Source organism: Marmota marmota, unplaced genomic scaffold (assembly GCF_001458135.2).
Source record: "Marmota marmota marmota unplaced genomic scaffold, marMar, whole genome shotgun sequence".
NCBI classification, from domain to species: Eukaryota; Metazoa; Chordata; class Mammalia; order Rodentia; family Sciuridae; genus Marmota; species Marmota marmota.
The window spans coordinates 15,913,874-15,931,355 of record NW_026000241.1 but is presented as its reverse complement, the minus strand read 5'-3'; the positions used below and the strand labels follow the sequence as shown (position 1 = coordinate 15,931,355).

The window sequence follows — 17,482 nt, the reverse complement described above, 5'->3', positions numbered from 1 at the left end:
GTAGGGGAGGGGGGACACAGTGGGAGAAATGTGCCAGAATGGAGGACTCTAGTGTTTCCTGGTTTCTCAGCTGATAGTTCCTTTGACCTGGGTAAGAACGGGAAGAGATGGTTTCCTTCCCCCATCGCTCTTCCCTGACCCCATCAGCAGCCCTGTTCTCAGCCTCTGACCTAAGAGGCAGTGCAGGAGGGTGGTTATAGGCAGGTCCAGAGCTGGATGGTGTGTGTCCCAGTGGGACTCTGCAGCCTGCTGGCTGCAAGACCTCTGCTGCTCACCTGGCCTCTCCTTCCTCCCAGTTTCCACAACGGGAAGCCAGCATGATGAAGGCCCCTGCTTCGGGGTGGTTTTGAGGACTGAATGTGCATGTGTAGAAAGCAATCCAGAGCCAGGACGCAGGAAGGAAGGGCTGGACAGGTGCTAGCTGTCAGCATCTTGGCTGTCACGTGATCTGTCCGGCACACAGAAGAGTGCCTCCCATCGATGACCCTGGTCAAGGACTGAGTTTCAGTCTGAATAACACCCATACAATACCCAACAGCCTTCAGTCTTCCTATGAAACGGGACCACCCTGAACCTGCCAGAAGTGGGGGGGGGGTCCCCAATTAAAATGATTCCTGTGTAACCACAGTCGGGAGCACAACTGGCCAAGGCTCCATTCCACCAGGGGCAGATTGTCATGTGGAATCACATCACCTTATGGTCACTTCCCTCTTGACAGCCACTCCTCCCCCATCGAAACTCCCCGTGGAAGAGGAAAAGTAAACTTGGAGCCTGTCTCTGTCTCTTCAGGTTGATGCTGGGTTTAGTCCACCCCCACCCCTGCCACTCCCAGATCTCTGTCCTTCTCTGCTGGCTATCTGGACAGATGGCAGAGCCAGCTCTGCACACCCAAAGCACATGAGTGAAGCTGGCCAGGCTGGGGCTCTGCTTCCTCTCTCTGCCTGGAAACCCAAAGCACCAGTTTGTAGAGCAAGGAGGAACTCTGCCCCACCTCTGATTTCAATTAGGGATGCACACATCCTGTAAAGTTCTGTCTGACTCGTCCCAGACCAAATGGATTGGGTGGCCAGGCCTTGTGATCTTCACAGGGTTGCGGAAGACCATCTTCCAGAGGTCAAACAGGGAAAGTGGAGCCCCATATGCTTCAGAGTGGAAGAGGATGGGGCTTAAGAGCCAGAGCATGCACTTCCCAACTTTTAAGTGCCCTATGACAAATGCTTTCCATCCAGCAGGTACTGCATGTGCCTGAACAGAGTGTCACCCCCAAGTATCACAACCCTCTCCCTTCCTCGAAAAGAGAACATTACCTTTTTTTCCCTTAATAACAATCAGAAGCGTGGTTGCCTTTTGGATCAGAGTCTGGAAAGGGGCCAGTGGGAACTTTCTGGAGTCGTGGACATGTTCCGTACTTACATGGGGGTGTGTGTGTGTGTGGGGGGGTGTTAATGGGTGATCTCATTTGTCAAAGTTCATCAAACTGCACTTACAATCTGTGCATTAGAGGGAATCTAAATTTTATTTCAGTTGAAAGTGTTCGAAAAAGGAATAGTCAACTACTTATAATATTTAATTATGTAGTTGTGCACTCAAAATCGTAGAAGAGTAGCATTCGTTTATAATAATCTGGCCATTTTCTCACATCTCACAAATACTTGTATTCAAATGTACATCCTTTGAGAGCACTGTTGCTAGGCCACTTTTTTAAGACAAGTTTTCCAGAATATATCATCTTTGATCTTACTTATTTGAAATGCAGAATTTTTTGAGTTCGCGTCTGAAATTTCATTGCAACACACAAATATTCATTTACCCCACAGTGGTGGTTTTTCTCATTTGTCTTATAAGCAAATATTCATGATGTTTACCCCAGTAACAACATGTGTATTGCTTTCTAAAATGAACTTTAAAATATTTATCATAACTTTAAACAATTGGATCCATGAAATAATCATCAAAAATGCATTAAACTTCAGTGCCTCCTTTTCATTATTTCCTCTAGTAACTTCTAAAATCATCCCAAACTAGTGTTAAGATTGAGTCCTGAGATTCCTGGCTGATATATATACCCCAAATTTTGCATTTCAAATAAAATAATTGAAAGAATCCCAAGTTGTGAGCACTTTTAAAGGACAAAGAGGGTCCCAAACGACGAGACATTTTTCAAAGGCAACGTTCATTTTTCTCATAGTTAATCTTGAGGAAATAAAACTTCATTTTGTTTATTTTCAGACATGTATAGTAAATTTTGGAATGTGTTCAGAGATAAAGCAGAGATTAATTAAGCGAATTTTGGTGGTCTCGTTTTATAGTGCATTATTAAAAGATTATCATTCTTATGTTGGAAGTTTCTTTATGTAAAAACTTTAAACCCTGCACCCTAGCACAAATGGGAAGTTGAAACATTCTTGAGAAAGTTCAAACACACTATATTTTATTCGCAGGCATCAAAGATAGGAAAGTTTAAACAGATGATTCTAGTTAGCAAGGGGATTGTAAACACAGTCCTAAATTATGGATTACTAATTACTAACATTCTGGTCTGGCCTTACATCCTGTTCAGTCTTTAGCTATCACCAGGGTATATGGTGATGGATAAAGAAGACCTCGTTCAACGGTTCCTCCAGGTGGATGTCAAAAGGCGCTGTTCTTCTAGAACTCCACCTGAAAGGCTGCACACCACTGTTTGGGTGTGTTTTGTTTTTTCGTAATGCTGTTGCTCAGCACCATTGCCATGGCTGTCAGAAATAAAATCAGATGACTCACCAAGAGCTCACCGAATGTTGAAGTCCCTGTCTGGCTCAGTGCAATGTCTGTCCAGCGTTTTTTTTTTTTTTTTTAATCAGAACTCTGATTTTAAGTGGCATCATATGTGGCTGATACTCTAGTTGGAGCAGAGATAGGGCACAGAGCAGCATTAGTGCACTTTCTCCCTCCCCAGAAGGGCTCCTCCTAGCACCCTGAGGGCTCTAGGAAGACTTCTAGCAGAGGACTATCTTCTGGCAAAGGTCCTCTTATGGATCTTAAGGTCTCAGAGGACCTGAATTCTAGACCTGGGCTCTTGACTGTATGTGTGTTGGCAAGTGACTTAAGTTTCTTTTTCCTCATCTACTCTAATATCAGTGCCTAACAGAATTGTTGCACGGATGCTTGTAAATGTACTTTGGAAATCACGAAGCATAAGAAGTTTATTGTGTTCCAAGTCTTACTGTTTCCTAGTCACATCTCATTCACATGTTGTGTGCCATCTCATCTGAATGATTTAGGGACGTAAGATCCACATTTTCTATTATTTGGCCCTATTGATGCTTCAGCTTCTGCCCTAAAGCCTTTTCAGCCAGAGCCAGGTCGAGTGGTGTGCACCTGCATTCCCAGGGTGAGCTACCTTCCAGCTATGCAGGAGGCTGAGGCAGAGGATCACTCGAACCCAGGAGTTCCAGGCCAATCTGGGCAATACAACAAAAGACCCTCATCTTTAAAATAAAAGGCTTTTTAGCCATTCCTGTCCACTAGAGAATGAACAAGGAGGAAAAAAAAACTCAATTGGTACTTTCTTCATGACATGGGACTCCAGGAACATGGCCTATGGTTGGGATCAGCCATACTGACAAACCTCTTTCCATTCTCAGGTTGGTCAAGAGAAAGGAAACTGCTCTTTCCAGAAAAACCCAACCCCCTGCATCATCCCTCAAGAACAAGAAAATATCTTCCACACAATATTTGCTTTTTTCACAAAGTCTGGAAGAAAAGTCTTGGTAAGGATTTGCCCAATGGCTAGGGTAACATGGGTGGTCCTCCTCAGAAGGCAAGACTGAGATGAGAGGCCAGTTTTCTCTTTGGAATTTGTTATTTCCCGAGTCTGCTTCTCATCAATCGACTTATAAAATCACAAGCCTGAGGTTTCAATCTTAATGTTGAATTTATATTCCAAATTCCATTGCCTGGCAAAGGGAGAACCTTTTCAACCTCCAAGCACAAAGTAAAATGTTTCTCCAACTAGTCTGAATCTAAACAAGAGTAATTGTTCTTGTGCAACCACTTAGGAAAACCACACACACACACACACACACACACACACACATTCTATGACCCAGCTATATATTGCCATTCCTGGGTCTATCCCCAAGGGAAATAAGTACATGCATCTTCTGAACAAATAGGACAAGACTGTTAATAGCAATTTTATAATAACCGAAGCAGAGAACAATTCAGTTAAGTATCAATAGGAGAATGAGTAAACAGTTGTGGTATATCCATGCCCTGGAATATCACACACCAATGAAATATATGAAACTACTGCAGCACACAACAGCCTAAGTAAATCTCACAGACATGCTACTGAATGAAAAAAGCCAAAGACAAAAGGACCAATATATTAGACCATTTCACATACACAAAGTTCAGGAATAGGAAAAAAAAATTAAGCTGGGTGCAGTGGTGCATGCCTGTAATCCCAGCTACTTGAAAGGCTATGGCAGGAGGATCGATCACAGGCCAGCCTGGGCAACTTGAGTGGAACCCGATCTCAAAAAGGGCTGAGGATGTAGCTCAGTGGTAGGTAAAGCATCCCTGGGTTCAGTCCCCCGTACCATAAAGGAAGCACGGAAGGCCGGCATGCAGGCCTGCCTGTCAGGGCAGTGAGCTCCTCTGGAGGAGTACCAATGGGAAGGGGTGTGAAGGCACCCCTTAGCTGACAGAAATGTTCTACATTGTGTTCAGGGTGGTGATTCTCTAGGTATGAAAATATGTAAAAATGTATCAAGATATACACTTGAGATTTGTTCTATTTACTGCATTTTTAAAGAGTGAAGGTGGTAGAGATGGAATCGAAATGCTTTCTCAGTTCCTTCTCTCCCTATATCTTTAGTCTTTTGCTAGGGATTGAACCCAGGGCCTCACATGTGTTAGGCACGTGCTGCACACAGCCCCAATCCTGGTTATGTTTCTTTAGCTCTTCATTTCATCCTGGCACATCTCACGTTTATCATTTCCTTCCTCACTCTCTTCCACAGTGGAGAAGTGCAACTATTGGTCACTTGAAAGGTTTGGATTGTTTCACATACAAAGTGAGGATGGTACTTTTATTTTTCCTTTTTCATTTTCTTTTCTTTTTTTTTTTTTTTTTTTTGATACCAGGGATTGAACTCAGGGGCATTCAGCCACTGAGCCACATCCCTAGCTCTATTTTGTATTTTGTATTTTATTCAGAGACAGAGTCTCATTGAATTGCTTAGCGCTTTGCTGTTGCTGAGGCTGGCTTTGAACTCACGATCCTCCGGAGCCTCCTGAGCCCTGGAATTACAAGCATGTGCCACCACCTGGTACTTTTATTTTTAAAAGCCCTTAGAATCCTTAGATGTAGTGATAAAGCACCAAGTGTTCTCGATAGACACAACTCTGTATCAAACTATAAATTTCACCTGCAACTGAAGCATCATGAAGGCAGATGATCCTTCAATACAAAAGAGAAAATGGAGTTGACCTTTCTTTTCATGTGTTTTTATTTCTTTTTGTTTAAATTTATTTTTATTTCTTTTTACATAATTTCTGTGTTTTCTTGAGCAAGAGTCACATAACTTTGGAATCCCTCTAATTTCCCCTAAACTAAAAATTTGCCACAAACACACACCAGCTACTGCACAGGCAGAAATTACATAATGTAGGAAATACGCCTGTGTTCCAACCTATCGATACTATCAGAATATGTAAAAGAGAAATATTTTTCTCTTAAAAAAAATTTATTCTCTTTGTGAAATCCAACTTTTTGGTAGGATTAACTTGGGACATGCTTTTTTCCCTACTTGCTTGACTCTTAAAACCTGCTCTGGTGCCTGTCAGACTGGAAATCCCTCGAATGCCCTCTGGTGGTGACAAAGAGTAATTGCCTTGTGTATCATTATCGTTATTATCATCTTCATCCTTATCATTATTATTTTTTGTTTGTTTGTAGTCCTGGGCATGGAACCCGGGCACCCGAACATGCTAGGCAATCGATTTATCACTGAGCCACACCCTCAGCCCTGAATCTTCTGTTTGATTTGCTCTGCTTGGAATTGACTTAGTCACCACAACAGAAGCCCTAGAGCTTGCTGCTCTGTAAATGGTTGTGGCTTTGACTTTGCTTTTATATCATTTGACAGTTCTCTGATTTTTTTTCTTCTCAGGATTGTGAAAAGCCAGGAATTTCTTGCCTAACAATGCACTGTAACCTTAGCGCTCTCACCAAAGAGGAAAGTCGCACTCTAGACATTTACATGCTGCTGAACACAGAAATATTAAAGAAGGTGAGTCCTAAGGACCTGCACTCATGGGCTTCATTGAAAAGCATTTGAATTTGTTTCCTCATGACACTCTGGCTGCTCCTTTTAAAACTTGTTTTGGCATGTGCCATCAGTAATTCTCCAGATGGTGCAAGAGGAAAATATCAGATGTTCACTACTCAAAGTGTATTGTAAGGACAATAACTTCATCGGGGAGTTTGTTAGACTCATAACTGGGAGCTGTGATGCATGTCTATAATCCCAGCAGCTCTGGAGGCTGAGTCAGGAGGATCGAAAGTTCAAGGCCTAGCCTGGGCACCTTGGTAGCAAGACCCTGTCTCAAAAGAAAAAATAAAAAGGGCTAGGGATGTGGCTCGGTGGTAGAGCACCCCTGGGTTCCACCCCCAATACCTCCCCTAAGACTTACTGAATCAGCATCGTGACTTTAACAAGCCTCCCAGGTATTTTGTTCCCCATTCTTTAGTTTACATCAGAATTACCTGGAAAAAAAATTTCTAATTCCTTGTGGGTAGAGTCTGAGTTTTGCAAGTCTTATAGTGTCCCAGGTGATGCCAGTACTGCTGGTCTGGCGAACATGTTTTTGATCAAGGGTTGGCAAACCTTTTCTGTAAAGGGCCTGTGGGAGCTATTTTAGGCTTTACAGGCCATATAGTCCCTCGCAACTGCTCGAATCTGCTGTCACATTGCAAAAGCAGCCACAGACAATACTCAAATGAATGGACATGGCTGTATTCTAATAAAACTTTATTTACGAAAACAGGCAGAGGATCAAATTTGACCCATGAGATGTAGTTTGCTGACTACTTGTTTCAGAGAAATCCAGTTTTTTTTCTTTTTTTTTTTTTTTTTTTTTTTTGCAGGGCAGGGGGATATATATCTATCTATATATATATCAGTGAATTGGTGGTCCTTGTTTCAGAGAAGTTAAATTTTTTTGCAGAGTGGGGGACATATCTTATATCTATATCTTTATATCAGTGAATTGGTGGCCCTTGAAGAATCATATAAATTTACTCTGATTTGTTTTAAGGTAAGTGCTGCCGAGTATGAGAAATCCCTTCCAACAAGAAGCTCTAAAAATAATTGCATATGAAGATAAAACAAAATATGCATGTTAGCCGCAAAGATTCTATTTATTTTCCTTTGGGCAGACTAAATGTGTTTAGTGTGATAAGCCAATCAGCGGGTAAATGAATATCCTTACAGTAGTCCTTCTGTGGTCATCTTTAAATTAAACACAGCAATAACATGCTGACCTGCAAAGACAGGCAAGGGGGAATGTTTTCTCCCTATATTTAGTTGTTGCAGGCTCCACAAGCCCAGGGAGAGCTGGGTAAGGTTCTGGCTTGCTCTGGATGAAAACTGGTTTGGGGGAAGTTGGGCTCGCACACAGTGCTTCCATGGTGAAACCCTTATAAAGGACAGCGTTAGAGACAGACCAGGCGTGAACTAGAACTCCACTAGCGTCCTCGGCTTCCACAACATCATCTGGAAGCCCCATGTCACAGGTGTCCCTTCCTGGCATGGGTCCCCAACTGAGGTTGGAGGGCCTGTAATTCTGTAGACTTACCTATTTTGTCTGTCTTCTGGACGAATGACATTGCTGACAGTTGAATTTCCCATTCACTCTTGCCACTGTCCACCGAGTTCTATCGATAGCACTGATGGCAAGAAACCACCATGATGCTTCCACACCCTTATACCATATGGCTGTCACTTGCCCTTCAGTCATGTGTGCAGCTCTGCAGGCTGGGTCTTCTGCAGCTCTCTCCTAGTGACCTCTGATGATCCTTTGCCAAGGAACATGTCTCACTGACTGCTGTCCCCATGTCATTCAGGCCAGTGGAGCCCCAGACAAGAGAGTTGAGAACGTGGACCCATGGAGGTTTATTCTCTAAGTACCCTTTCAGCAGAAATTCCAGGTGCAGAGGAGAGCCTAGAATGCAGCTGACCTGGAAGGCAGATGGGGCCCTGGCTGCTCAGGGAGCTTGAAATGCAAAGTGTGGGTCCCCCTGACGCCAGCTCCTACAGGGAGCTGAGCCAGATGTTTCAGGGACGTCACAGCCTCCCTAAGGACAGAGAACAGCTCCAGCCTTGTGGTTTTGCCTGGGCCTAGAGTTGTGTTTATTTTCCTTTTGACCTTAAGGTCTGGCCCTAGACAAGGGAATTTGAGGTTTTATTGTTTTGACCTTAAGTTTTTATTTGAAATGTAGGGTCTGATTTTTCAAAGCTTCAGGGGATTCAGATTTCTTTGAAATTTTTCTTTTAATCTTTGAGGCTTCCTTCACTGACTCTGTAACCACCAGGGACCTGTTCTCTGCCAGGCTCCCATCGGCTTGGCCTTTGACTTGGCCAAACATCATCATAATTAATACCTGAACTGATAATGATGATCCATGGTTGTAAATACAGTCTGCCCTGATACATAAAACCACATATTTATAAAACTATTAAATTGCTAAAAGATTACTTGCATGTAAAATTATTTGCCACTTAAAGTAGTTCACTGGAGCAAATCCTCTGAACAACTAGCTTCCCAGAAGCATTAAAATATGTTTTGGTGCATACCTGTAATCCCAGTCTCTTAGGAGAAGGATTACAAACTCAAGGCCCACCTGCGCAACTTAGCAAGGCCTTGCCTCAAAATAAAATAAAAAAGCTAAAGCTGTAGCTCAGAGGTCAGATGATCCTGAATTCAATCTCCAGTATTTTATATATCCATATGTGTGTGTGTGTGTGCATGCGCCCACATGATTTTTTTTTAATTTCAGGAGAGGTTGTACAATGGTTGTATTTGATCAGTTTACACTATATGCATGTATAGAAATATCACACTGGACCCCATTGCTATGCACAATTAAAACATGTCTATAAAAAATTAGAAATATGTTTCGTGGTTGTTTTAAAAATAACAATATTTAAAGTACACAAACTAAAATCCTTTGTGGTTTCTTGGGCAGAGATGAGAAAAAGAGCCCCTTTGGAACTAGGCTAGAGGAAGAGTCCTCCACTTTCCTGTTTCTCTGTAGGTTTAGCCAGAAGTGAGTCAAAGCTGGCATCTGAGAGCCTCTGACTAGTCCATCTTCTGTTGCTGACACAAAATACCTGAGATGGGGTAACTTATGAAGAGTACAAGCCTATTTATAGTTCTGGAGACTGGGAAGTCCAAGAGCAAGGTGTTGGCATCTGCTTGTCATCTGGTGAGGGCCTTCTTGCTGCATCATAAACTGGCACAAAGGGCATCACATGGCAAGAGAGAGCAAGTGGGCAAGCTCAGGTCTCTTCTTATAAAGCCACTAATGTCATCATGGAGACCCCACCCTCATGACCTTATCTAATCCTAATTATCTCCCAAAGTCTTACCTCCAAATATCTCTAATATGTGACTTTGGGAATTCCAACACAGGAATTCTGGGGGGACATCCCCAAACCATTGCAGCCTCCAGAGTGACAGGCAAGCTGAGTAAATATGGTGGACATGTCAATAAGCATCTTGCTGGCAGAGCGCAGGCCATCCAGTGGGGGAGGCCAGATACCCTAGTTCTGTGCCTTTCATTTCCACAATGGCAACCAGGGGCCTCTCGGCTCCACAGTCAATGCAGCACCATTTGTACCACTAACCCCAAGATCCTGGACCTTTCCTCGGCCATGATTTTGCCTCCTCTTGATGTTTTCCAAATTCCCTCTCTATCCCTGCTTTGGAGCCAAAATTTTTTGGTTGTCTGGATTGGTGGCTTTGAATCTGAGCCTATGAAAGGCTTCTGTTTCTGCTAGCAGGTAATTCCCGAGTCTCAGATGTGGCCCCTGCCCCTGGTTCCCTTTCTAGTAGGCCTAATTTATAAGCTAGATGTGTCTCCCTTCTGAATCTCTCCATCAGACGCCCTCTTTTTAATGTCTAATGGCTTTGTCCCCAAAACGGCTTCATTTAAGGGCAAGCAAAGAGTTAAAAGAAACTCCTATAAAGAAGCGCTTGAGGGCTGTGGTCAGGGCAGGAAGATTCTATAAAATAGGAATCAGATGGCTTCAGTGGAATGCCAGGCATGGGCTTGCTGTACACAAACAGCTACATTTATCCTCAGCTCTTTGTGAATCCATCAATATCAACATCCAAATATCTGGGTCTTACCACTTGGAAACCACAGCACACAAGTTTGCCTGTGTTGATTACTGGCAAACACTGTCATTTTTCTGCATCTACCACCATCCGGAAAAAAAAAAAAAAATTCTCAAGAGAAACTTTGGAAGTATACATTTATGTGGATTCCCGGGATGGGGAAGTTTTTAGTTCAGTGAAAAAAAAAAAAAAAAAACCTTGTCTGGTCTACAAGGAATCTTGGAATTTCAGTTCTGCCCAGTCCCTCTCAAGGAAAAATCATTTGTCATTGTCATTGGAAAATCTTACGGTGAGCTGTTGTTTCCTCCACAGGACAGTTCATCTGTCATCCAGTTCATGGCTCGAGCCAAGGTGAAGGTGGATCCCGCCCTAAGGGTGGTGGAAGTGGCTAATGGGAACCCAGAAGAGATGACGGTGAGTGTACCACCTCCCCAGTGAGAGCCCTCCTCAGAGGGCCAGGGGAGCTGGGTGATTGGAGACCCGGAGCTGGAACGTGAAGGAGAAGAAAGTCTCGGAGCCAAGGTGTCGGGTTTGTGGTAGACCCAGGACCATGCCTGCCTTGGCCTCCAGGCTCCCGTGGAGAGCTATGGCTTGTTCTTATTGTGCTAGCATGTTCTGTAGGACACCATTGTTATGTGAAAGTTTCCTGCTATGATTGGCCAAAGGAAATATAGTCTGGAAGTGCCCTTGGTGGGGCCTGGATTTCCACCCAGAAGCCAGGACTATTTTTATGTGTCTTAGACATTTCCCCAAAATCTCATCTGCCTTCCCAATCACATTGCCCCATGGACAAACACTGAGTGTCTTAAAAACAAGCTGTTTGGTTAACTTGAAGAAGTCACATCCACGTTGCCAAGACCTGGAACCTTCTCTTTCACACTCTACCTGTCCCTTTGTCCTCCAGAAGGTGCAACTGGCACACAGGCATCAGGGACAAGGGAGGGTGCAGCAGACCTCGAGGCTTAGATGTCGGGGTGAGGGAGAGGCTGGAAGAAGACGATGGCCTTGGAATTCTGCTTTTATTCTTGTTCCTAGACAGGGGGACTTACCTGTTGTTTGACCTCCACACACAGATCCTAAGGGGAATAGGAAGGGGAGGCAGCAGCCACAAGCAGCTTTGCCAGGGCACTTCTGTTTTTCATCCCGTTCCCTGGAATATACCTTCTTGAGAGAAAGACTTGCCTTCTCTGGGAAGAGTCAGTGTTGCTATGGCAAATTTACAAAATTGATAAATTCATAAATATGAGGTACGTACACATATACACACCACAAAAAGATTATTGACTTATTTGCTGATAACATTGGAGACTCCACATGTTAAAATATCAGGATCCAGAGCAAACCAAAGTTCATGCTTTTAAGACCCTGGCTGGAAGGGATTCCTATGAGAAAATAAACCCTTGGAGATTTCAGTAAAATCTTAGTTGTGTTCCTGTGGTCGGTGAGTAAGAGAGGAGAATGTCAGGGAACCTGGAATGAGCGGGGACACCCGGGCAGGTGAGGTGCGACAGTGCTGCATGACAGGTACTCCACGCTCAGTACAGGAATGCAGGGCCATTGGTAGACATGTGCTCCTTCATTCACATGGGGACGTTGCCCAGGCACTAGTTTTACTAATAGAAACAGAACAGAGTGGCCTTCCAAGACCTTCACCCCATAGCATCAGTTCTTCTGGCAGGTCAGTCGCTTGGAGTTGGCTTTTTGTCTTTTCCTCCTACCTTCTGGCTGTTTAACTATCCATGGGGACCATCCCATGTGAAGTTAAGGCAATCAGTGGTTCTCTGCTTGTTGCAATAGCTCTGGTTAAAAAGTCTTATAGAATGAAATAACATGCCCAACATCAGAGATTTAAAATGTTCTTAATTGTGTTAACAAGAGCCAATGGAAGCCAGGCACAGGGTGCAGGCCTGAAATCCCAGCAGCTCTGGAGGCTGAGGCAGGAGGAATTCAAAGCCTGCCTCAGCAATGAGGCACTAAGCAACTCAGTGAGACCCTATCTCTAAATAAAATACAAAATAGGTCCGGGATGTGGCTCAGCCCCTGAGTTCAATCCCTGGTACCCCCCCCAAAAAAAGTGCCAATAGAAATAACTAATAGGTTTCCTACAGGTGAAATTCTTTGCTAGCTGAATGAAAATCACTGGGCACGTTGCCTTCTAATAGAGGACTAAGCTGTGGGATCCAGGAAAGCATTGCTTAACATCCCGCTGTAGGATTCTGAGTCATCTATCTTCCTCCAAAATACCACTTCCATCAGTTTCTGTTCCATTTTGAGCACCGTGGTGATATTTTTAGGATCAAGAGTTCTGGGGAAGAAGCTGATTATTTTTTTTTTCCCTCTGTGCTCCCGAGAAACAATGAATACACCCAGGAATCCCATAATGCCCCCTTCTCCCTCCTTTGCATAAATGCCTTTTCAGTCTGCGAGCTAAGGTGAAGTTCTGCAATCTGTTCTCAACTTTCCTAGCAGGAAAAAAAAAAAGAAATCATTTCTAAGTAGTAAGGCTTTCATTTTTAGAACAAGCACGTTCTTCCCTGCGTGACTCTTCTGAATGCCTGGCTCTCTGTCAGCCAGCCAGCCAACCATCCGAAGGGGAATTTCCACAGAGGCTAGCGACCAGATTCAAATCAGACAAAGCTTCACAAGATTGCAGATTAGGCACCAAATTGTTAAGGCCTTGGAATGAACAGGAAATGTATTTGTGTATGGTATCGAGCAGGGTGTGGGTGAGAAGAGGAAAACAATCCGATTTTTTTAATTACAAAAAAGTATACATGGTGGTAAATTTAACTGATGGGAAAACCAAATAATTTTCCTGTAATTCTTGGGTCCTTTATTTTTTTTTTTAAATAAAAAATACCATGGTACATGTAGTGCTTTACCTTTGGGTAACTAACTAGAAACATGTCATATTTTTAGACGTTTGCTTTATTTATAAATATATATATATCCAGGGTACTTCCCAGGTAGCATGTTAGCACGTGTCCAGGCCCAACCACAGCAAGTTCATCTGGTTCATATAGACCCAAACCTGAGAATTCCAGATGAGACCTTTGTGACTACTGGTGGTTAGGTGCCAATAATTCATTGAATGTCATATTCAACCCAACCTGACTTGACTTTTCAGGGAATTTTGTAGCCAGCATTTTGTCACTGTGACCAGAATACCTGACAAGAACAACTTAGAGGAAGAAAAGATTATTTGGGGCTTATGGCTTCAGAGGTTCAGTCCATGGTGGGTCCACTCCATTGCTCTAGAACTCGGTGAGGCAGAATGTCATGGCAGAAGGGCATGGTGGAGGGAAGTTGCTCAGCCCATGGCAGCCAGGAAGCAGAGAAAGGAGGGAGGGATGGGGATGAGAAAGGGGCCATGGACAGATGTAGTCCAGGCCGCATCCCCAGTGACCTCCCTCCAGCCACACCCCACCTGCCTACAGTTACTACCCACTAGTTCATTCAAATGATTAATCCATCAAGTGGATTAATCCACTGATGAGGTTACACCTCTCATAATCAAATCATTTCACCTTGAACATTCCTGTATTTACCTAACATGAGTTTCTCAGGGGACATTGAAGATCCAAATGACAGGGAATGAGTTACAGGTCTGAGGGAAAAGGGAAAAAGGTACTGGTTGGGGTTCATAAATATCATAAAGATTAAGAACACGGGAAACATAGCTGATTATGCCCCAGCAAGTTGGTCCTCGTGAAGAATAGGAATTCATCTCAGAAAGGTGCAGGAGTCCCTTCTTATTCACAATTTTTTACTTTCCACAGTTTCAGTTACCTGTGGTCAATCACAATCTGAAAATATCACATAGAAAATTCCAGAAAAAAATAATTCATAAGTTTTAAATATTTTTTGTTATACTATATTGTTATAATTCTATTTTATTGTTTTCATTTTACTGAGCCTAATTTATAAATTAAACTTTTTCATAGGTATATATAGGAAAGAAATAGTATATATAGGGTTCAATCCTATCCACAGTTTCAGGCACCCACTGGGGGTCCTAGAGAAGGAGACAGCTGTCCTACAGAATGAAAATAAGGATGGGTTTCAAAAATGTTTAGCTCTAATCATACAGTCATTAAAAAGGCATCAAAAGATTTGGGGAGGGGACTTCTCTAACTCCTGAATTGGCTACTGAGACTCAGGAAGTACCCTATATTTTTAAGAAGAGCGACCAACAGCTGCGGCCAGGAATTCCACCAATGCAAACTCTTGTAGTCTTGTACTATAGAATTTTTGTTCTAATAAGTAGTGTAAGACACTATCTCAAATTCCCTTTTCAGTCTGTATTAGAAACTGACATGAATTCTTGCTATTTTCTTTGTATTTTCCCAGTAGCAGATGGTATGATAAACATGTAAGTCCACAGATAACTAAGTGATTGTGGCCACGGGAGTAGAACCATATGAGATCTTAGGTACAAGAGGAGAGATCCCCTCTGTCTTGCTTGAGCAGAATCAGAATAGGTTAGAAGGATACCTGGGAGCCCTCAGAATTGCCAGAGAACCAGACGGGGGACACAAAGAGGGGTCAAGAAATGTGGGAGGTCAGGATCACAGACTGGGTCCAGCCCCAAGAAGAATTCAGAACCCTAGACATTGGACTCAGGTATCCTGGCTTCTCTGGACCTCTTGCTCCAGAGTCAGGCTAGAGCCTCTTGCTGACTAAAATTAGGCCTCTGTCCTGGGGGACCAGGTCACCAGCACTATTGGACTTTGTAGTGGGGAGGAAGGACCCTATGTTTCCCTGTGTCTTACATAGTGGAGGATTCTCCAACACCAGAATGGGTTTGCATACCAGGCTGAAAAGTGACAGTTGTCTCTTCTGACATGCTGGGAGCTTTTTTTGGTTTCCGTTCTGTTTGCTTTAGTGAAGTTCAGGATCAGGCCTGAGTGAAAGTCTTTGTTCAATCATTTCGACCTTTTTTTTTTTTTTCTTTTTTGATGGCAGCTTCCAAGTTGTAATATTAAGGAGAGAACACAAAAATCTTTGTCCTAAGGTAGTTGGGGAGGGTGCAAGCTCTTTGCTTTGTTCTCTTTTAAGAAGCAATGTGCTTAAATGAACAACGCCTCCTCAGGTCTCGTTTAATGGAGCAAACATTTGGGGGCCTTTGCCCTCTGTCTGAGTACTGATTGGAGTTCACAAATATCATAAAGAGTAAGAACAAGGGAAACATCTGATTATGCCCCAGAAAGTTGGTCCTCATGAAGAGTAGGAATTCATCTCAGAAAGGTGCAGGAGTCCCTTCTTACCCACAATTTTTCACTTTTCACGGTTTCAGTTACCTGTGGTCAATCACAGTCGGAAAATATCACATAGAAAATTCCAGAAATAAAAAATTCATAAGTTTTAATGTCATGGGGACCATATGTCTAGAGAGTTATTTGCTTCCTTCACGCATCACACCACCATCAGTTGCCCTTGCTCTGCACAGAGAGAGAAAAGGCATAATTTTAAGAGAGTCCACTGTGCCTTCCCTGGCGAGAACCACTAAGCCCCTTCCTCTAGTGAATCACAGAGTCTCTGACACCTGGGGAGAAGAAATGATCTGCCCAAGGTCTCACAGTGGCTGAGACAAGGATAAAGTAGAACTCTGGGCTTCCAGCGTATTGGTCCTTTCCCCTCTTCACTGCAGCCACTCGGTCACCTAGGAAGGCACTGAGCCATTCTGGATAAAGGAGCTAGACAGAGGCAAAAGTATCCAATGTGGAAAGGAAACAGATTTGTGTTAAAGTCTCTCTGTTCAAACTCCTAAGGTGTGTGTGGAGCCCAGCCAGCTCCTCCAGGCTGCAAGTGGCTCTCCTCCTAGCTTGGGCTTCCCTTCTAAGTCTGCATTCGATCCCAGCATTAGCCTCAGTACCACATTCCTGCTCTCACGTCTAAAGAAACCTGCCCAGTCAAGCACTCAGTGGCCAGAACAGCATGTTCCAACAGCTTGTTCTCTAAAACCATTTGGTTCACAAGCACATGCACAGACACACACAATCGTGGACACACAGACATGCACATGCATGAACACCCAGACAAGCACACACAGGGACTCTCAGGCACATACACAGACATGGACCCATGCACACACACAGATGCACAGACCCACACACATTGCATAATACATAGATATGCACACATGTGCATGGACGCACACACATACAAACACACACACCCTTGCAGCACAATATGCCAATGTGCTTAGAGCACCTGTGCTGAAGAGGTCCAGTCAATTTCTTGGGAGAAATGACCTCTGAACAAGTATAGAAGGAATGTTCTAGGTGGACCAGGGAAGGCCAGACTCTTGAACTAAAGTCAGGTGGTGTCTTGGGGATGTATTCTCAAGAAGCACAACCTGTGTGGTTTAGTAGGAAGGTGCTCCTGGTGAGATCCAAAAAGACATGGGGGCAGGATAGGAAAAGGAAGAGAGAAGCAAGAGCGAGATTTGAGGGGACATTCTAGCCTCTGCTGGATCCTAGAGGGGACTAAGAAGCACAAATAGCCCTTTGGAGTTCATCCTGCCTTGAAGTGTGGGACCTGGGCTTTCATATTTCTGTATTCATTGGTCATTACCAAGGGACTGTCCCTGAGGTGGTGAACTCCGGGGCACTTGACTGACTCTCTGTCTGGGGCAGAATGCCACTAGAAGGGAAAGCCTGTGAAAGCTGGGGTTGGGCATTCTGACCCCACCCAGAGGACCCAGGAGGCTCTGAGCAGAGCACGTGCTACATATGGAACTATTCTGTGCTCAGGCCTTGGATGCTCTATGCTGTGTCCCTATTGTTGCTTTATATATGCTGGTCTCTGCTCATTTCTCTGATGTGATTCTCTCCTGTCACTTTCTAATAGCTCCGATTACTTCCATTTTCTGTTGAGGAAACTGAGGCTCTGGGACGTGAAGGGCCCTGCCTATAATCTCACAGCTTGTCATTGGAAGAGCCAGGATTGGTCACCCAAACTGCCCACATATGAGCCCCGAGTTGTCTTGAATCCCTGCTCCTGCTGCTCAGTGTGCCATGCAATGGGAGCCCCTTCCTGAGCAGGCAGCAGGAATCGTAGGGTGATACGTAACTGTGTTCCTTGGCTC

At 43.8% G+C, this 17,482-nt stretch overlaps 1 protein-coding gene across 1 annotated transcript in view; it reads left to right on the top strand.

The window, feature by feature from the left end:
- Window positions 1-17,482, top strand: part of Itga9 (integrin subunit alpha 9) — a 313,338-nt gene that overhangs the window by 268,002 nt on the left and 27,854 nt on the right. Inside the window, exons 24-26 of the mRNA XM_048794712.1 lie at window positions 3,627-3,752; window positions 6,162-6,281; window positions 10,705-10,806. Coding sequence (XP_048650669.1) covers window positions 3,627-3,752; window positions 6,162-6,281; window positions 10,705-10,806 — 348 coding nt within the window. The remainder of the gene's footprint in view (window positions 1-3,626; window positions 3,753-6,161; window positions 6,282-10,704; window positions 10,807-17,482) is intronic.